Here is a 21,708-nt window from a genome sequence, read left to right as displayed (position 1 = left end):
TCTGTGCCCTTCCCCATACCTTGCCCTGTGCATCTCTTCCATCTGGCTGTTCCTGAGTGATATTCATTCATTCACTCATTTATTTATTTATTTATGGCTGCATTGGGTCTTCATTGCTGCATGTGGGCTTTCTCTAGTTGCGGCGAGCAGGGGCTACTCTTCATTGCAGTGCTCAGGTTTCTCATTATGGTGGCTTCTCTTGTTGTGGAGCACGGGCTCTAGGTGCGTGGGCTTCAGTAGTTGTGGTGTGCAGGCTCAGTAGTTGTGGCACACGGGCTTAGTTGCTCCGCGGCATGTGGGATCTACCTGGACCAGGGCTCGAACCTGTGTCCCCTGCATTGGCAGATGGATTCTTAACCACTGCACTGCCAGGGAAGCCCAGCAGGCAGATTCTTAACCACTGTGCCACCAGAGAAGTCCTCTGAGTTATATTGTTTTTTAAAAAAATTTATTTATTAAAGTATAGTTGATTTACAATGATGTGTTTATTTCTACTGTATAGCCAAGTGATTCTGTTATACATATGTATATATATATATACACAAATTCTTGTTCATATTCTTTTTCATTATGGTTTATCACAGGATATTGAATATAGTTCCCTGTGCTATGCAGTAGGAACTTGTTTATGTATTCTCTATATAATGGTTTGCATCTGCTAATCCCAAACTCCCAGTCCATCCCTCCCCCCACCGCCTTGGCAACCACAAGTCTGTTCTCTGTGTCTGTGATTCGGCTTCTGTTTAGTAGATAAGTTCATTTGTGTCATATTTTAGATTTCATGTATAAGTGATATCATCTGGTATTTGTCTTTCTCTTTCTGACTGACTTCAGAAAGTAATCTCTAGGTCCGTCTACATTGCTGCAAATGGCATTATTTCATTCTTTTTTATGGCTGAGTAATATTCCATTGTATATATGTACCACACTTCTTTATCCGTTCATCTGTCAATGGACATTTAGGTTGTTTCCATGTCTTGGCTATCGTAAATAGTGCTGCAATGAACATTGGGGTGCATGTATCTTTTTGAAGTATGGTTCTCTCTGGATATATGCCCAGGAGTGGGGTTGCTGGATCATATGGCAACTATAGTTTTAGTTTTTTGAGGAACCTCCATACTGTTCTCCATAGTGGCTGTACCAATTTACATTCCCACCAACAGTGTAGGAGGGTTCCCTTTTCTCTACATCCTCTCCAGCATTTGTTATTTGTAGACTTTTTGATGATGGCCATTCTGACCCACGTGAGGTGGTACCTCATTGTAGTTTTTTTTTGTTTTTTATAAATTTATTTATTTATTTTTGGCTTAGTTGGGTCTTTGTTGCTAGGCGCGGGCTTCCTCTAGTTGTGGCGAGCAGTGGCCACTCCTTGGTGTGGTGGATGGGCTTCTCACTGCCGTGGCCTCTCCCGTTGTGGAGCACGGGCTCTAGGCATGTGGGCTTCAATAGTTGTGGCACACGGGCTCAGTATTTGTGGCTTACGGGCTCTAGAGCGCAGGCTTAGTAGTTGTGGCTCACGGGCTTAGTTGCTCCATGGCATGTGGGATCCTCCTGGACCAGGGACCGAACCCATGTCCCCTGCATCGGCAGGTGGACTCTCAACCACTGCGCCACCAGGGAAACCCCTCGTTGTAGTTTTGATTTGCATTTCTCTAATAATTAGTGATGTTAAGCATCTTTTCATGTGCCTGTTGGCTATATGTAAGTCTCCTTTGGAGAAATGTCTGTTTAGGTCTTCTGTCCATTTTTTGATTGGGTTGTTTGTTTTTGATATTGAGCTGTATGAACTGTATGAGCTGTTTGTATATTTTGGAAATTAAGCCCTTGTCGATCGCATCATTTGTAAATATTTTCTCCCATTCTGTGGGTTGTCTTTTCATTTTGTTTATAGTTTCCTTTGCTGTACAAAAGCTTGTAAGTTTAACTAGGTTCCATTTGTTTATTTTTGCTTTTATTTCTATTGCATTGAGAGACTGACCTAAGAAAACGTTGCTACGATCTATGTCAGAAAATGTTTTGCCTCTGTTCTTTTCTAGAAGTTTTATAGTATCCAGTCTTACATTTAAGTCTTTAAGCCATTTCGAGTTTATTTTTGTGTATGATGTGAGAGTGTTCTAACTTCATTGATTTACATGTGGCTGTCCAGCTTTTCCAATACCACTTGCTGAAGAGACTGTCTTTTCTCCATTATGTATTCTTGCCTCCTTTGTTGCAGATTAATTGACTGTAGGTGTGTGGGTTTATTTCTGGGCTCTCAACTGACTACTGTTCTGTTCCACCTGACTTATATTCTTATATAATAAATCCAGTGAGTAAAAATGAGTTTCTGGAGTTCTGAGAGCCACTCTAGCAAATTAATTGAACCCAAGGAGGGGGTCGTGGGAACCTCTGATTTATAGCTGGTTGGTCAGAAGCACAGGTAACAACGTGGACCTGTGACTGGAGTGTGAAATGAGTCGGGGTGCTGTCTGGTAGGACTGAAGCCTTAAAATGCAGAATCTGAGGCTACCTCTGCTACCAAACTCGGGTCCAGCTGCCACTGCTTGAAAATCAATACTCAGGAGGCAAGTGTTAGGAGAAATGAAAAATGCTCCTTTTCCTAATGTTCCTAATCAGAAAGCTAGCATTCTGGAGAGAAGGCAGACTCGTGTCCCAAATCTAAGTCTGGAGATTATGCTTGGCCATAGAAGCTTGTTGTTTTGTTTAACAGGTATAATAGGTAAAAATCTTTGTTTACTGATTTAAATTCTCTTAAAATATAAAAAATAGAATGGTTTCCTGAATTACAGCTTTTGGCCGTAAGTAAAGGTCAACACAGAGAACAATAAGCCCAAACTTTCTGTAGCAACTTTTACTTTCCCCTAAAAAGAGAGTCCATTTTCATACAGAGACATTCATTTAGATGAGACACACATTAGGTTTTTTCCGAAGTGCCCAAACTCACGTAATTCCTGTAACTGAGAATTATAATGAGAAGCATGCATTAACTTAAAAGTACTGCAGGCGATGGCAAATCCTGAAGAGTTCCCGGTTTCTGTGACAGGGTAAGAATTCGACTAGTACATACTTGAACTAAAATCCAGGCAAAAATGCTCTAAAACTTCATCTACTGGTTTGTAATTCATTAACATATTGTAAGACTGTTATTCAGATCCAGTTATGTGGTAATAAGACCTGAGAGAGTTTTGTAAAAGTTTATTTTAAAAATCCCCAGATAAACTCAATTTGCTAATTTTCCATTCTATGTTCTGTATTTTTCTTTGTTTCATCTGTCTCCTTTTCTTTCCACAAATTCCCAAGGACAATCCCTAAAAAAAAGTATTAGTCCTATTGTTCTGTTGGAGGTGAATTTATCCCAGCCCGCCTCAGGTCTGTGCATGTCCAGAGTGTAAATCTGGTGAGCCAGATGGGCTCCTGCTGCAGCAGCCGGAGCAGTGTAGTAGGGCACAGTCTGACCGTTGTTCGCTCCCACCAGGCTCAGTGCCCCCAGCATTGCCACACTGAAGCCACCAAGCCACTGCTTGGTATCTTCACAGAACAGCACTGCCGTGGACTTGAGCACGATCAGAGCATCGTCTGTCTTGTCCTGACGAGCATAGATTGTATCTTATATGAGTCCACATAATTCCAGAAAAATAAAGAGGGAGGCAAACAGATGGATCACAGGAGCCCTTGATAGCAGACCATCCAAGTAATGCTCCCCAATTAAAAGTCAACCCCAAGGCTAATAGAGACCAGTATGTAATTCTCTTCATTAGCGGGTAGGTGACGACAAGAAGTAGGGATGCTGCTCCAAGAGCTATGCTGTAGTAATTCAGACACAGAAGAACACCTAGTGCCAAGTTCAGCTGTTCCCCGAGAAAAACAAAGGATTGAAAAGTTGAAATGTCTCCAGCAGCTATTGGGTGACTTGCTGTTCCTGGAACCTTTTTATCATAGTCCTGGTCCCACATGTCATTAATAGTACAGCCTGCTTCACGCAGCAGAACAGCTCCAGTGCCAGGGAGGGATAACACGTACCAATCCGGAAAACAACCTGGTTGGGCTGCCAAAGCAGTGCTCCGAGTACATGGCAGGTGCCGCAGCCAGATTCCGATGGGATTGTCCAACCGCATGAGAAACAGGTGGGGCTGCAGACGGTGGGGCACAGAATTCACGATCCCCGCCGCCGACAGGCTCAGCCGACGCCTGCCCGGCCCCAGCCCCGCAGAGGGCCGCCAGTCTCCCGTGTGGAGCTCGCGGGCCGCGTGCGCCAAGGCCAGGGAGCGGCCGTGTGAGCCCCATAGCCACGCCTGTGTCCTGGCCCGTGAGCCCCACGCCTCCCGCGCCCAGCATCGGCCATGGAAGTTTTTAAAGGGAAAAGGGGAACTGGTCTCAGTTATTCATTGAAATAGGGGATCAGACTTGTCACCATCTCCCACTGCATGCAGGCTTGTCGACCTTTCTTTAGATGCTATCTTGTTCACACAGTTTGAGAGATTACTGAAGGGGAAGCTAGGGAGGAGATCTGGTCATCTGTTAACTACTTATTCTTCCTTTCTACTTCTTTGATCTATGGAAAGAACCAACAGGTTAGGCATGGTATTGTGTGATCAAAAGTTAGGAAAGTTGGTGGGGCTTCCCTGGTGGCGCAGTGGTTGAGAGTCCACCTGCCGATGTAGGGGATGTGGGTTCGTGCCCCGGTCCAGGAGGATCCCGCATGCCGCGGAGTGGCTGGGCCCGTGAGCCATGGCTGCTGGGCCTGCGCGTCCGGAGCCTGTGCTCCGCAACGGGAGAGGCCACGGCAGTGAGAGGCCCGCGTACCGCAAAAAAAAAAGGAAAGTTGGAAGCGCAGTGGTTAAGAATCCACCTGCCAATGCAGAGGACATGGGTTCCAGCCCTGGTCCGGGAAGATCCCACATGCCGCAGAGCAACTAAGCCTGTGCACCACAACTACTGAGCCCACGTGCCACAACTACTGAACCTGTGTGCCTAGAGTCCATGCTCTGCAACAAGAGAAGCCACCGCAATGAGAAGCCCGTGCACCACAACAAAGAGAATCCCCCACTCACCACAACAAAGAGTATCCCCCACTCACCACAACTAGATAAATCCCGCGTGCAGCAATGAAGATGCAACGCAGCCAAAAATAAATAAACAAAATAAATAAATTTATTTAAAAAAAAACAAAGTTAGGAAAGGTGTGCTTGGGCCGGAGATGAGTAGAGCATGGGGGTGCCTGGCTTAAGGTTAGTTAGAATATAGCTTAGCTAAAGTGACAAGACAAAAGGGGCCTCCTGCAGAGAGCTCTTTACTGCCAAGAGCTCTTTCCTGACAAAAGCTGCTTACATCTCCAGGTAGACGGCCTCAGAATGGAGTTGTTTGGTGTGGGGGAAATCTCCTCACACATACGATGAAAACTGGGTTCAAATTCAGGGACCCCCAGGGGCCTGCAGCCAGAGACCCTGGGACCTGGATCCACCCACCAGCAATCCAGCGCTAGACCCAGGACCCCCTGGGCCTCAGCCCCACCCACCAGTGGGCCGACACCAGCTCTGGGACCCCTGCAGCCAGAGATCCCAGGACCTGACTCTGTATGCTGGTGGGCTAGTACTGGCCCCAGGACTTGGTTTCACCCACTGGTGGGTGGGCACCAGCCCCAGGATCACTGCAGCTCTGCAGCTGGCCTTGTCAGGACCCAACTAACACACCAGCCCCAGGGCTCCTTGGGCCCCAGCTGTGCCCACCAGCAAGCCAACAGCAGCTCTGAGACACCTTGCACTCCTCAGCCAGCCACTCCAGTTTCCAGCCCCACTCACCAGTGGGCCAAGTCCAGCTTTGGGACATCCCGGAACCTGCAGTCAGCCATGTCGGGAACTGACCCTAACCGTCAGAAGGGTGGCAATGGACCTGGGAGCCCCAGCCCCACAGCTACTCACCCTAGAACCTCATTCTGCCCACCAGTGGGCCAGCAGTAGCCCTGGGACCCCCCTCCCCCAGGCTTCCACCGCCAGCTGCCTGTGACCCAGCCCTGGGAACCATGGCTGGCAGCCTCTGCACAAGGAGGACCTGGCAACCAACTGGACCAGGGGCCAGCCACGCCTAGCAGACCACCCACATAGTCAACCCACCACAACAGAAGGACCCACGCAGCCCTCGTGGACATAGGGGCACCCCTAGGGCACATAACTCTGGTGACCAGAGGGGAGTGTGCTGCTGGGAGGCTTAGGACATCTCCTACAAAAGGCCACATCTCCAAGGTCAGGAAATAATACCAATGTACCAGATACACAGAAATAAAAACAGCAAAATGATGTGGCAAGAGGAACATGTTCCAAACAAAGGAACAGGATAAAACCCCAGAAGAAGAACTAAAAAAAGGCTTGCGCACCGCAATGAAGAGTAGCCCCCACCTGCTACAACCAGAGAAAGCCCACGTGCAGCAACGAAGACCCAATGCGGCCAACAACAACAACAACAAAGTTCAAGGTAAGTATCATAAAGATGATCAAAGAACTCGAGAGATGAATGGATGAAAACAGTGAAAAGTTTAACAGAGAGTTAAACAAAGAGCCTTTATATTTATAAAGAAGAACCAAACAGAGCTAAAGAATACAATAACTGAAATAAAAATACACTAGAAGGAACAAAAGTAGATTAGATGACAGAGGAACAGATCAGTGAGCTGGAAGACAGTAATGGAAATCACTGAAGCTGAACAGAAAAAATAAAAAGAAGTGAGGACAGTTTTAAGAGAATTTGGGACAACATCAAGCATGCTAAAATTCACATGATAGAGATCCCAGAAGGAGAAGAGAGAGAGAAAGGGACCGAGAATGTGTTTGAAGATAGAGTAACTGAAAACTTTCCTAACCTGGGAAAGGAAACAGACATTCAGGTCCAAGAAGCACAGAGAGTCCCAAACAGAATCAAGCCAAAGAGAATCACATCAAGACACACTGTAATTAAAATGGCAAAAATTAAAAACAGAGAATCTGGGCTTCCCTGGTGGCACAGTGGTTGAGAATCTGCCTGCCAATGCAGGGGACATGGGTTCGAGCCCTGGTCTGGGAAGATCCCACATGCTGCGGAGCAACTAGGCCCGTGCGCCACAACTACTGAGCCTGCGCGTCTGGAGCCTGTGCTCCGCAACAAGAGAGGCCGCGACAGTGAGAGGCCTGTGCACCGCGATGAAGAGTGGCCCCCACTCGCCACGACTACAGAAAGTCCTCGCACAGAAACGAAGACCCAACACAGCCAAAAATAAATAAATAAATTACAAAAAAACAAACGAAAAAAAAAAACAGAGAATCTTAAAAGCAGCAAGGGAAAAGCAACAAGTTATGTACAAGGGAACTCCCAGAAAGCTATCAGCTGACTTTCCAGCTGATTGGAGGCAGGAAAAAGGTGAAGTACTGGCTGCTCTGTACAGGCATATCTGAGTTACATGCTTCTTCAGGGGTGCATGTTCAGAAAATGGTGGTGTTAGCATGATCTGAGGGTGGAGATTTTGGCCCTGACATCAAAAGGTCATCCATTGGACACTTGTGCAGGCCCAGCAGGAGGGTCCATGGTGCCAGTCAGTTTGAACTTGGCAAGACTAACTCCATGTTCCTGAAAAACAAACTAACCATTACTATAGTGACCCTTGTATCACAGGTGTTATCTGTTGGGGGTGGTTAAAGGAGTCTTACCATAAGCTATGTGTCTAAGCTATGTGAAGCTTGGAGGGTATACAATTTGCAGGAACATTTAAGACAAGCTTGATTGGTGAGGGCAGGTTATGGGATGTTACCAAACAAGTTAGAGTTTAAGGGATCGAACTCTTGACTGCCCTCGGTTTCCACCTCACTGTGGTAGACATTTTCATATGAAATCCTGGTGGACTGGATACTTATTAATAACTAAATGGGATTCTAGTAATGTGCCAGTATCTTTTGACTTTTAAGATTGTTTTGTTATAAAGGATTCATGTTTGAAGACCAAGGGCTGGACTGTGTGAAAGGAAAAGCAAAATGGAGTTGCCATTGCTAAGAGAGCCTGGAGGCCATTAAGGAAATGTGGCTTATACACATCTCAGCCTGGATGGAATCTGACCTTTTGACCACTTACTGTCCTAATGGAGTCATTCAGAACATCTGCCAGAAACTCAAGATACTTATCAGACCCTTACCCTAAAATAACTCATGATAGCCTATCTACTTACTGGACCCTACCCTAAAATAACTTGTGATTCCTTAAGGACAAATGTTTTCCAACTTGTGTCAGAGTTGATCAAAATTCTTGCCAGGCACCTTTTAACTTTGTGGCTTTTTGCCTCTGTAAGCTGTGACTCTGCCTGGAAACACTCTTTTGGTTTTGCTTGAATCTGTGTCTCCTGAATTGCAATTCTTAGGACGCCCAGTCAACTCGTTTCTTATTTGCAGCCTCCTGCACTATTTCTTGGTTGACAACTGTGAAACTGTGATTTATAATAAAGAAATATTTGATCCTCATCCCCATTTCTGGCACAGAGCTCCTAAGACTTTTTTGTTGTTCTTGTTGTTTTTTTAAAAAATTAAAGTGTAGTTGATTTAGTGATACAATATGTTAGTTTCAGTTGTACAGCACAGTGATTATATATATATATATGTACTTCTTCAGATTCTCTTCCCTTATAGATTATTACAAAATATTGAGTATAGCTCCCTGTGCTATACAGTAGGTCCTTGTTGTTTATTTTATTTTATTTATTTTTTTGCAGTTCTATAATTTTATTTGACAATCAGCAGTTAGTGTTCATCCACATTAACTGTAGATTTTTCAAAGTGGTGACAGGAACATAGGTAACCAACATATAGAGCTCGTTTGGTGAATCTTCATCTTCATTATGTTTTCTGAACAAAAATATCAAACACTTCACGAATTTGTGGGTCTTCCTTGTGCAGGGGCCATGCTAATCTTCTCTGTATCCTTCCAATTTTAATATATGTGTTGCCAAGGCGAGCACTCTGCTTTATATATAGCAGTGTGTATATGTTAATCCCAACCTCCTAATTTATCCCTCCACCCCACCTCCCTTTCCCCTTTGGTAACCATAAGATTGTTTTCCATGTCTGTGAGTCTCTGTTTTGGAAATAAGTTCATTTGTATTATTATTATTTTTTTTAGATTCCACATATAAGTGATATCATATATATATATTTTAACATCTTTATTGGAGTATAATTGCTTTAAAATGGTGTGTTAGTTTCTGCTTTATAACAAAGTGAATCAGCTATACAGATGTACATATATCCCCATATCTCCTCCCTCTTGCGTCTCCCTCCCACCCTGCCTATCCCACCCCTCTAGGTGGTCACAAAGCACTGAGCTGATCTCCCTGTGCTATGCGACTGCTTCCCACAAGCTATCTGTTTTACATTTGGTAGTATGTATAAGTCCATGCCACTCTCTCACTTCGTCCCAGCTTACCCTTACCCCTCCCCAGTCTTCAAGTCCGTTCTCTACGTCTGTGTCTTTATTCCTGTCCTGCCCCTAGGTTCTTGATAACCCTTTTTTTTTTTCAGATTCCATATATATGTGTTAGCATACGGTATTTGTTTTTCTCTTTCTGACTTACTTCACTCTGTATGACAGACTCTAGGTCCATCCACCTCACTACAGATAACTCAATTTCGTTTCTTTTTATGGCTGAGGAATATTCCATTGTATATATGTGCCACATCTTCTTTATCCATTCATCTGTGGATGGACACTTAGGTTGCTTCCATCTCCTGGCTATTGTAAATAGAGCTGCAGTGAACATTGTGGTACATGACTCTTTTTGAATTATGGTTTTCTCAGGGTATATGCCCAGTGTTGGGATTGCTGGGTCGTATGGTAGTTCTGTTTTTAGTTTTTTGAGGAACCTCCATACTGTTCTCCATAGTGGCTGTATCAATTTACATTCCCACCAACAGTGCAAGAGGGTTCCCTTTTCTTCACACCCTCTCCAGCATTTATTGTTTGCAGATTTTTTGATGATGGCCATTCTGACCTGTGTGAGGTGATACCTCATTATAGTTTTGATTTGCATTTCTCTAATGGTTAGTGTTGTTGGGCATCCTTTCACATGTTTGTTGGCAATCTGTATATCTTCTTTGGAGAAATGTCTGTTTAGGTCTTCTGCCCATTTTTGGATTGGGTTGTTTGTTTTTTTGATATTGAGCTGCATGAGTTGCTTGTATATTTTGGAGATTAATCCTTTGTCAGTTGCTTCATTTGCAAATATTTTCTCCCATTCTGAGGTTTTTGTCTTGTTATTGGTTTCCTTTGCTGTGCAAAAGCTTTTAAGTTTCATTAGGTCCCATTTGTTTATTTTTGTTTTTATTTCCATTTCTCTAGGAGGTGGGTCAAAAAGGATCTTGCTGTGATTTATGTAATAGAGTGTTCTGCCTATGTTTTCCTCTAGGAGTTTTATAGTGTCTGGCCTTACATTTAGGTCTTTAATCCATTTTGAGTTTATATTTGAGTATGGTGTTAGGGAGTGTTCTAATTTCATTCTTTTACATGTATCTGTCCAGTTTTCCCAGCGCCACTTATTGAAGAGGCTGTCTTTCCTTAGTTTTTTTTTTGGCCATGGCTCACGGGCCTAGCTGCTCCGTGGCATGTGGAATCTTCCCGGACCGGGGCATGAACCTGCATCCCCTGCATCGGCAGGCAGACTCTCAACCACTATGCCACCAGGGAAGCCCTGTCTTTTCTCCATTGTATATCCTTGCTTCCTTTATCAAAAATAAGGTGACCATATGTGCATGGGTTTATCTCTGGGCTTTCTATCCTGTTCCATTGGTCTATAATTCTGCTTTTATGCCAGTACCATACTATCTTGATTACTGTAGCTTTGTAGTATAGTCTGATGTCTGGGAGCCTGATTCCTCCAGCTCCGTTTTTCTTTCTTAAGATTGCTTAGGCTATTCGGGATCTTTTGTGTTTCTATACAAATTGTGAAATTTTTTGTTCTAGTTCTGTGAAAAATGCCATTGGTAGTTGGATAGGGATTGCATTGAACTGTAGATTGCTTTGGGTAGTATAGTCATTCTCACAATGTTGATTCTTCCAATCCAAGAACATGGTATATCTCTCCATCTGTTTGTATCATCTTTAATTTCTTTCATCAGTGTCATAGTTTTCTGCATACAGGTCTTTTGTCTCCTTAGGTAGGTTTATTTTTAGGTATTTTATTCTTTTTGTTGCAATGGTAAATGTGGGTGTTTCCTTAATTTCTGTTTCAGAGTTTTCATCATTAGTGTTTAGGAATGCAAGAGATTTCTGTGCATTAATTTTGTATCCTGCTACTTTACCAAATTCACTGATTAGCTCTAGTAGTTTTCTGGTAGCATCTTTAGGATTCCCTATATATGGTATCATGTCATCTGCAAACAGTGACAGCTTTACTTCTTCTTTTCCGATTTGGATTCCTTTTATTTCTTTTTCTTCTCTGATTGCTGTGGCTAAAACTTCCAAAACTGTGTTGAATAATAGTGGTGAGAGTGGGCAACCTTGTCTTGTTCCTGATCTTACTGGAAATGGTTTCAGTTTTTTACCATTGAGAACGATGTTGGCTGTGGGTTTGTCATATATGGCCTTTATTATGTTGAGATAAGTTCCCTCTATGCCTACTTTCTGCAGGGTTTTTATCATAAATGGGTGTTGAATTTTGTCAAAAGCTTTTTCTGCATCTATTGAGATGATCATATGGTTTTTATTGTTCAATTTGTTAATAGGGTGTATCACATTTATTGATTTGCATATATTGAAGAATCCTTGCATTCCTGGGATAAACCCCACTTGATCATGGTGTGTGATCCTTTTAATGTGCTGTTGGATTCTGTTTGCTAGTATTTTATTGAGGAATTTTACATCTATGTTCATCAGTGATATTGGCCTGTAGTTTTCTTTCTTTGTGAAATCTTTGTCTGGTTTTGGTATCAGGGTGATGGTGGCCTTGTAGAATGAGTTTGGGAGTGTTCCTCCCTCTGCTATATTTTGGAGGAGTTTGAGAAGGATAGGTGTTAGCTCTTCTATAAATGTTTGATAGAATTCACCTGTGAAGCCATCTGGTCCTGAGGTTTTGTTTGTTGGAAGATTTTTAATCACAGTCTCAGTGTCAGTGCTTGTGATTGGTCTGTTTATATTTTCTGTTTCTTCCTGGTTCAGTCTTGGAAGGTTGTGCTTTTCTAAGAATTTGTCCATTTCTTCCAGGTTGTCCATTTTATTGGCATATAGTTGCTTGTAGTAATCTCTCAGGATCCTTTGTATTTCTGCAGTGCCCGTTGTTACTCAGTTGTCTATTTGAGATGTTTCTTGTTCCTTAAGGTAGAACTGTATTGCTATAAACTTCCCTCTTAGAACTGCTTTTGCTGCATCTGATAGGTTTTGGGTCATCATGTTTTCATTGTCATTTGTTTCTAGGTATTTTTTGATTTCCTCTTTGATTTCTTCAGTGATCTCTTGGTTATTAAGTAGTGTATTGTTTAGCCTCCATGTGTTTGTATTTTTTACAGATTTTTTCCTGTAATTGATATCTAGTCTCATAGCATTGTGGTCGGAAAAGATAATTTATATGATTTTAATTTTCTTAAATTAATCAAGGCTTGATTTGTGATCCAAGATATGATCTATCCTGGAGAATGTTCCATGAGAAGAAAGTGTATTCTGTTGTTTTCGGATGGAATGTTCTATAAATATCAATTAAGTCCATCTTGTTTAATGTATCATTTAAAGCTTGTGTTTCCTTATTTATTTTCATTTTGGATGATCTGTCCATTCATGAAAGTGGGGTGTTAAAGTCCCCAACTATGATTGTGTTACTGTCAATTTCCCCTTTTATGGCTGTTAGCATTTGCTTTATGTATTGAGGTGCTCCAATGTTGAGTGCATAAATATTTACAATTGTTATATCTTCTTCTTGGATTGATCTCTTGATCATTATGTAGTGTCCTTTTTTTTTTTTTCAATACGCAGGCCTCTTACTGTTGTGGCCTCTCCTGTTGCGGAGCACAGGTTCTGGACTTGCAGGCTCAGTGGCCATGGCTCATGGGCCTAGCCTCTCCGCAGCATGTGGGATCTTCCCGGACCAGGGCACAAACCCGTGTCTCCTGCATCGGCAGGCAGACTCTCAACCACTATGCCACCAGGGAAGCCCTGTAGTGTCCTTCTTTATCTCTTGTAATAGTCTTTATTTTAAAGTCTATTTGTCTGATATGAGAATTGCTACTCCAGCTTTCTTTTGATTTCCATTTGCATGGAACATCTGTTTCCATCCCCTCACTTTCAGTCTGTATGTGTCCCTAGGTCTGAAGTGGGTCTCTTGTAGACATATATATGGGTCTTGTTTTTGTATCCATTCAGCCAGTCTATGTCTTTTGGTTGGAGCACTTAATTCATTTACATTTAAGGTAATTATCGATATGTATGTTCCTATGACCATTTTCTTAATTGTTTTGTGTTTGTTATTGTAGGCCTTTTCCTTCTCTTGTGTTTCCTGCCTAGAGAAGTTCCTTTAGCATTTGTTGTAAAGCTGGTTTGGTGGTGCTGAATTCTCTTAGCTTTTGCTTGTCTGTAAAGGTTTTAATTTCCCTGTCGAATCTGAATGAGATCCTTGCTGGGTAGAGTAATCTTGGTTGTAGGTCTTTCCCTTTCATCACTTTAAATATGTCCTGCCACTCCCTTCTGGCTTGCAGAGTTTTTCCTGAAAGATCAGCTGTTAACCTTATGGGAATTCCCTTATATGTTATTTGTTGTTTTTCGCTTGCTGCTTTTAATATTTTTTCATTGTATTTAATTTTTGATAGTTTGATTAACATGTGTCTTGGTGTGTTTCTCCTTGGATTTATCCCGTATGGGACTCTCTGTTCTTCCTGGGCTTGATTAACTATTTCCTTTCCCTCAGCCCCTTTCTTTTTCTCTTCTTCTTCTGGGACCCCTATCATTCGAATGTTGGTGCATTTAATGTTGTTCCAGAGGTCTCTGAGTCTGTCCTCAATTGTTTTCATTCTTTTTTCTTTATTCTGATCTGCAGTAGTTATTTCCAGTATTTTATCTTCCAGGTCACTTATCCGTTCTTCTGCCTGTTATTCTGCTATTGATTCCTTCTAGAGAATTTTTAATTTCATTTATTGTGTTGTTCATCTTTGTTTGTTTGGTCTTTAGTTCTTCTAGGTACTTGTTAAACGTTTCTTGTGTTTTCTCCATTCTATTTCCAAGATCGGATCATCTTTACTAATATTACTCTGAATTCTTTTTCAGGTAGACTGCCTATTTCCTCTTCATTTGTTTGGTCTGGTGGGTTTTTACCTTGCTCCTTCATCTGCCATGTGTTTCTCTGTCTTCTCATTTTGCTTAACTTACTGTGTTAGGGGTCTCCTTTTCACAAGCTGCAAGTTCGTAGTTGTTGTTGTTTTTGGTGTCTGTCCCCAGTGGCTAATGTTGGTTCAGTGGGTTGTGTACGCTTCCTGGTAGAGGGGACTAGTGCCTATGTTCTGGTGGATGAAGCTGGATCTTGTCTTTCTGCTGGGCAGGTCTGCGTCCGGTGGTGTGTTTTGGGGTGTCTGTGACCTTATTGTGATTTTAGGCAGCTGTCTGCTAATCAGTGGGGTTGTGTTCCTGTCTTGCTAGTTTTCTGGCATAGGTTGCCCAACACTGTAGCCTGCTGGTCTTTGAGTGGAGCTGGGTTTAGCGTTGTGATGGAGATCTCTGGGAGAGCTTTTTCTGTTTGATATTATGTGGAGCTGGGAGGTCTCTGGTGGACCACTGTCCTGAATTCGGCTCTCCCACCTCAGAGGCACAGGCCTGACACCCAGGCAGAGCACTTAGAGCCTGTCAGCCACACGGCTCAGAAGAAAAGGGAGAAAAGAAAGAGGGAAAGGGAGAAAGGGAGAAAGAGAGAAAGAAAGAATTAAGTAAAGTTATTAAAGTAAAAGATAAAAAATAATTATTAAAAATTAAAATTAAAAGGTAATTTAAAAATTTTTAAAAATAAAAAGAAAGAAGAGGGGCTTCCCTGGTGGCGTGGTGGTTGAGAGTCCGCCTGCCGATGCAGGGGACACGGGTTTGTGCCCTGGTCCGGGAAGATCCCACATGCTGCAGAGCAGCTGGGCCCGTGAGCCATGGCCGCTGAGCCTGCGTGTCCAGAGTCTGTGCTCCACAACGGGAGGGGCCACAACAGTGAGAGGCCCGCATACCGCAAAAAAAAAAAAAGAAGGAAAGAAAGAAGAGAGCAACCAAACCAGAAAACAAATCCACTAATGATAACAAGCGTTTAAAAATATACTATAAAAAAGAACGGACAGACAGAACCCTAGGACAGTTGGTAAAAGTGAAGCTATACAGACAAAATCACACAAAGAAGCATACACATACACATTCACAAAAAGAGAGAAAAAAAATATATATCATTGCTCCCAAAGTCCATCATATCAATTTTGGGATGATTCGTTGTCTATTCAGGTATTCCACAGATGCAGGGTACGTCAGGTTGATTGTGGCGGTTTAATCTGCTGCTCCTGAGGCTGCCTGGAGAGATTTCCCTTTCTCTTCCTTGTTTGCACAGCTCCTGGGGTTCAGCTTTGGATTCGGCCCCGCCTCTGCGTGTAGGTCTCCTGAGGGCATCTGTTCTTCTCTCAGACAAGACGGGGTTAAAGTAGTAGCTGATTAGGGGGCTCTGGCTGACTCAGGCCAGGGGGAGGGAGGGGTGCGGATGCGGGGCGAGCCTGTGGCGGCAGAGGCCGGCGTGACGTTGCACCAGCCTGAGGCGCGCTGTGTGTTCTCCCGGGGAAGTTGTCCCTGAATCACGGGACCCTGGCAGTGGTGGGCTGCACAGGCTCCCGGGAGGGTATGTGCGTATAGTGACCTGTGCTTGCACACAGGCTTCTTGGTGGCTGCGGCAGCAGCCTTAGCATCTCATGCCGGTCTCTGGGGTCCGCGCTGATAGCCACGGCTCTCGCCCGTCTCTGGAGCCCATTTAGGCAGTGCTCTGAATCCCCTCTCCTCGAGCACCCCAAGACAATGGTCTCTTGCCTCTTAGGCAGGTCCAGACCTTTCCCCAGACTCCCTCCTGGCTAGCTGTGGCACACTAGCCCCCTTTAGGCTGTGTTCACGCTGCCGGTCCTCTTCCTGGGATCTGACCTCTGAAGCCCGAGCCTCAGCTCCCAGCCCCGCCTGCCCCGGCGGGTGAGCAGACAAGCCTCTCGGGCTGGTGAGTGCTGGTCGGCACCGATCCTCTGTGCGGGCATCTCTCCGCTTTGCCCTCCGCACCCCTGTTGCTGTGCTCTCCTCCGTGGCTCTGAAGCTTCCCCCCTCCGCTACCTGCAGTCTCCGCCCGTGAACGGGCTTCCTAGGGTGTGGAAACCTTTCCTCCTTCACAGCTCCCTCCCACTGGTGCAGGTCCTGTCCCTATTCTTTTGTCTCTGTTTTTTCTTTTTTCTTTTGCCCTACCCAGGTACGTGGGGGAGTTTCTTGCCTTTTGGGAGGTCTGAGGTCTTCTGCCAGCATTCAGTAGGTATTCTGTGGAGTTGTTCCACATGTAGATGTTTTTCTGATGTATTTGTGCGGAGGAAGGTGATCTCCACATCTTACTCTTCCGCCATCTTGAAGGTCTCTCATATGATATTTATCTTTCATTATTTGGGTTACTTAGTATGATAATTTAAAAAAATTATTTATGTACGTATATATGTATGTATTTATTTTGGCTGCACCGGGTCTTAGTTGTGGCGCACAGGATGTTTATTGTGGCATGTGGTCTTCTTAGTTGTGGCATGCAGACTTCTAAGTTGCAGCATGCATGTGGAACCTAGTTCCTTGACCAGGGATCGAACCTGGGCCTCCTGCATTGAGAGCACAGAGTCTTACCACTGGACCACCAGGGAAGTCCCTGTATGATAATTTCTAGGTCCATCCATGTTGACGCAAATGGCATTACTTCATTCTTTTTAATGGCTGGGTAATGTTCCGTTGTATATATGTATACCACATCTTCTTTATCCATTCATCTGTCAATGCCCAGGAGTGGGACTGCTGGATCACATTTAGTTTTTTAAGGAACCTCCATACTGTTATCCATATGGTTGTACCAATTTACATTCTCACCAACAGTGTAGGATGGTTCCCTGTTTCCACACCCTCTCTAGCATTTATTGTTTGTAGATTTTTAAATGATGGCCATCCTGACTGGTGTGAGGTGATATGTCATTGTAGTTTTGATTTGCATTTCTCTGATAATTAGCGATGTTGAGCATCTTTTCATCTGCTTTTTGACCATCTGTATGTCTTCTTCGGAGAAATATCTATTTAGATCTTTCACCCATTTTTTGATTGGGTTGTTTGTTTTGTTGATGTTGAGCTGCATGAGCTGTTTATGTATTTCGGAGATTAATCGCTTGTTGGTTGCTTCATTTGCAAATATTTTCTCCCATTCTGCGGGTTCTTTTTTCGTTTTGTTTATGGTTTCCCTTGCTGTACAAAAGTTGTTGTTTTTTTAAAATAAATAAATAATAATTTTTAAAAACTAATTTGGCTGCTCTGGGTCTTAGTTGCAGCACACAGGAAGATCTTTGTTGCTGCATGTGGGATCTTTTAGTTGCGGCATGCAGGATCTTTTTAGTTGCAGCATGCGGGATCTTTTTAGTTGCGGCATGAGGAACTTTTAGTTGAGGCATGCAGGATCTTTAGTTGCAGCATGCAAACTCTTAGTTGGGGCATGTAGGATCTAGTTCCCTGGCCAGGGATTGAACCTGGGCCCCCTGCATTGGGAGTGCAAAGTCTTAGCCACTGGACCACCAGGGAAATCCCTGTGCAAAAGTTTTAAGTTTAATTAGGTCCCATTTGTTTATTGTTGTTTTTATTTTCATTCCTCTAGGAGGTGGATCTAAAAAAGTATTGCTGTGATTTATGTCAGAGAGTGTTCTGCCTATGTTTTCCTATAAGAGTTTCATAGTATCTGGCCTTACATTTAGGTCTTTAATCAACTTTGAGTTTGTTTTTGTGTATGGTGTTAGGGAGTGTTCTAATTTCATTCTTTTACATGTAGCTGTCCAGCTTTCCCAGCGCCACTTATTGAAGAGCCTGTATTTTGTCCATTGTATATTCTTGCCTCCTTTGTCATAGATTAGCTGACCATAGGTGCATGGGTTTATCTGGAGTTCCTATCCTGTTCCATTGATTTATATTTGTTTTTGTGCCAGTACCATACTGGTTTGATTACTATAGCTTTGTAGTAATGTCTCAAGTCAGGCAGCCTGATTCCTTCAGCTCTGTTTTTCTTTCTCAAGATTGCTTTCGCTATTCAGGGTCTTTTGTTTCCATACAAATTGTAAAATTTTCTGTTCTAATTCTGTAAAAAATGCCATTGGTAATTTGATAGGGATTGCGTTGAATCTGTAGATTGCTTTGTGTAATATAGTCAATTTGACAATATTGATTCTTCTAATCCAAGAACAAGTTCTATGTCTCCGTCTGTTTCTGTCATCTTTGATTTCTTTCATTAGCATCTTATAGTTTTCAGAGTACAGGTCTTTTGCCTCCTTAGATAGGTTTATTTCTAGGTATTTTATTCTTTTTGATGAGATGGTAAATGGAATCGTTTCCTTAACTTTTCTGATCTTTTGTTGGTGGTGTATTGGAATGCAACAAACTTCTGTGTATTCATTTTGTACCCTGCAACTTTATCAGATTTATTGATGAACTCTAGTCATTTTCTGGTAGCATCTTTAGGATTTCTATGTATAGTATCATGTCATCGGCAAACAGTGACAGTTTTACGTCTTCTTTTCCAATTTGTATTCCTTTTATTTCTTTTCCTTCTCTGATTGCCATGGCTAGGACTTCCAAAACTATGTTGAATAATAGTGGTGAGAGTGGACATCCTTGTCTTGTTCCTGATCTTAGAGGAAATACTTTTAGTTTTTCACCATTGAGAATGATGTTTGATGTGGGTTTGTCGTATATGGCCTTTATTATGTTGAGGTAGTTTCCCTCTATGCCCACTTTCTGGAGAGTTTTTATCATAAATGGGTGTTGAATTTTGTCAAAAGCTTTTTCTGCATCTATTGAGATGATCACATGGTTTTACTCTTCAATTTGTTAATATGGTTTATCCCATTGATTTATTTGCATATATTGAAGAATCCTTGCATCCCTGGGATAAATCCCACTTGATCATGGTGTATGATCCTTTTAAAGTGTTGTTGGATTCTGTTTGCTAGTATTCTGTTGAGGATTTTTGCATCTATATTCATCAGTGATATTGGTCTGTAATTTTCTTTTTTTGTCGTATCTTTGTCTTGTTTTTGTATCAGGGTGATGGTGGCCTTTTGTAGAATGAGTTTGGAAGTGTTCCTTCCTCTGCAATCTTTTGGAAGAGTCTGAGAAGGATAGGTGTTAGCTCTCCTCTAAATGTTTGATAGAATTCACCTGTGAAGCCATCTGGTCCTGGACTTTTGTTTGTTGGAAGATTTTTAATCACAGTTTCAATTTCATTACTTGTGATTGGTCTGTTCATATCTTCTATTTCTTCCTGGTTCAGTCTTGGAAGCTTACACCTTTCTAAGAGTTTGCCCATTTCTTCCAGGTTGTCCATTTTATTGGCATAGAGTTGCTTGTAGTAGTCTTTTATAATGCTTTGTATTTCTGCGGGGTCTGTTGTAACTTCTCCTTTTTCATTTCTAATTTTATTGATTTGAGTCCTCTCCCTCTTTTTCTTGATGAGTCTGGCTAATGGTGTATCAATTTTGTTTATCTTCTCAAAGAACCAGCTTTTAGTTTTATTGATCTTTGCTATTGTTTTCTTTGTTTCTATTTCATTTATTTCTGCTCTGATTTTTATGATTTCTTTCCTTCTGCTAACTTTGGTTTTGTTTGTTCTTCTTTCTGTAGTTCTTCTAGGTGTAAGGTTAGATTGTTTATTTGAGATTTTTCTTGTTTCTTGAGGTAGGCTTGTATAGCTATAAACATCCCTCTTAGAACTGCTTTTGCTGCATCCCATAAGTTTGGGATCGTTGTGTTTTCATTGTCATTTGTCTCCAGGTATTTTTTGATTTCCTCTTTGATTTCTTCAGTGATCTCTTGGTTATTTAGTAACGTTTAGCCTCCATGTGTTTGTGCTTTTTACGTTTTTTTCCCTGTAATTCATTTGTAATCTCATAGCGTTTTGGTCAGAAAAGATACTTGATATGGTTTCAGTTTTCTTAAATTTACTGTGGCTTGATTTGTGACCCAAGATGTAATCTATCCTGGAGAATGTTCCATGCGCACTTGAGAAGAATATGTAATCTGCTGGTTCTGGATGGAATGTCCTATAAATATCAATTAAATATATCTGGTGTATTGTGTCATTTAAAGCTTCTGTTTCCTTATTTATTTTCAATTTGGATGATCTGTCCATTGGTGTAAGTGAGGTGTTAAAGTCCCCCACTATTATTGTGTTACTGTTGATTTCCTCTTTCATAGCTGTTAGCAGTTGCCTTATGTATTGAGGTGCTCCTATGTTGGGTGCATATATATTTATAATTGTTATATCTTTTTCTTGGATCGATCCCTTGATCATTGTGTAGTGTCCTTCTGTGTCTCTTGTAACAGTCTTTATTTTAAAGTCTATTTTATCTGATATGAATATTGCTACTCCAGCTTTGTTTTGATTTCCATTTGCATGGAACATCTTTTTCCATCCCCTCACTTTCAGTCTGTATGTGTTCCTGGGTCTGAAGTGGGTCTCTTGTAGACAGCATATAGATAGGTCTTGTTTTTGTATCCATTCAGCAAGCCTGTGTCTTTTGGTTGGAGCATTTAATTCATTCACGTTTAAGGTAATTATCGATATGTATATTCCTATGACTATTTTCTTAATTGTTTTGGGTTTGTTTTTGTAGGTCCTTTTCTTCTCTTGTGTTTCCCACTTAGAGAAGTTCCTTTAGCATTTGTTGTAAAGCTGGTTTGGTGATGCTGAATTCTCTTAGCTTTTGCTTGTCTGTAAAGCTTTTGATTTCTCAATCTAATCTGAATGAAATCCTTGCCGGGTAGAGTAATCTTGGTTTTAGGTTCTTCCCTTTCATCACTTTACGTATATCATGCCACTCCCTTCTGGCTTGTAGAGTTTCTGCTGAGAAATCAGCTGGTAACCTTATGGGAGTTCCCTTGTATGTTATTTGTCATTTTTCCCTTGTTGCTTTCAATAATTTTTCTTTAAGTTTTGCCAGTTTGATTACTATGTGTCTCGGCTTGTTTCTCCTTGGGTTTATCCTGTATGGGCCTCTCTGTGTTTCCTGTACTTGGGTGGCTATTTCCTTTCCCATGTTAGGGAAGTTTTCGACTATAATCTCTTCAAATATTTTCTCTGGTCCTTTCTCTCTCTCTTCTCCTTCTGGGACTCCTATAATGTGAATGCTGTTATGTTTAATGTTGTCCCAGAGGTCTCTTAGGCTGTCTTCATTTCTTTTCATTCCTTTTTCTTTATTCGGTTTCGCAGCAGTGAATTCCACCATTCTGTCTTCCAGGTCACTTATCTGTTCTTCTGCCTCAGTTATTCTGCTATTGATTCCTTCTAGTGTAGTTTTCATTTCAGTTATTGTATTCATCTCTGTTTGTTTGTTGTTTAATTCTTCTAGGTCTTTGTTAAACATTTCTTGCATCTTCTTGAACTTTGCCTCCATTCTTTTTCCGAGGTCCTGGATCATCTTCACTATCATTATTCTGAATTATTTTTCTGGAAGG

General features: G+C 42.1%; 1 protein-coding gene and 2 non-coding genes across 3 annotated transcripts; all 3 read right to left on the bottom strand.

The window, feature by feature from the left end:
- Positions 1–3,228: 3,228 nt before the first annotated feature.
- LOC116744760 (4-hydroxybenzoate polyprenyltransferase, mitochondrial-like) lies at positions 3,229–5,848 on the bottom strand. Its single transcript, XM_032614828.1, is given in 4 exon segments — positions 3,229–3,315; positions 3,317–3,608; positions 3,610–4,368; positions 5,799–5,848. Coding segments are annotated over 4 exon segments (1,188 nt in total).
- Positions 5,849–8,861: 3,013 nt separating this feature from the next.
- LOC116744855 lies at positions 8,862–8,968 on the bottom strand. Its single transcript, XR_004347183.1, has one exon. It is a non-coding gene; the product is annotated as a U6 spliceosomal RNA (small nuclear RNA).
- An 8,746-nt stretch (positions 8,969–17,714) lies between these two features.
- TRNAG-CCC lies at positions 17,715–17,787 on the bottom strand. Its single transcript has one exon. It is a non-coding gene; the product is annotated as a tRNA-Gly (tRNA).
- Positions 17,788–21,708: the final 3,921 nt, after the last annotated feature.

The sequence above is a fragment of the Phocoena sinus genome, chromosome 19, assembly GCF_008692025.1.
Source record: "Phocoena sinus isolate mPhoSin1 chromosome 19, mPhoSin1.pri, whole genome shotgun sequence".
In the NCBI taxonomy this organism is placed as follows: Eukaryota; Metazoa; Chordata; class Mammalia; order Artiodactyla; family Phocoenidae; genus Phocoena; species Phocoena sinus.
Note: the sequence above shows the minus strand (reverse complement) of the source record. Positions and strands in the feature narration are given on the sequence as shown.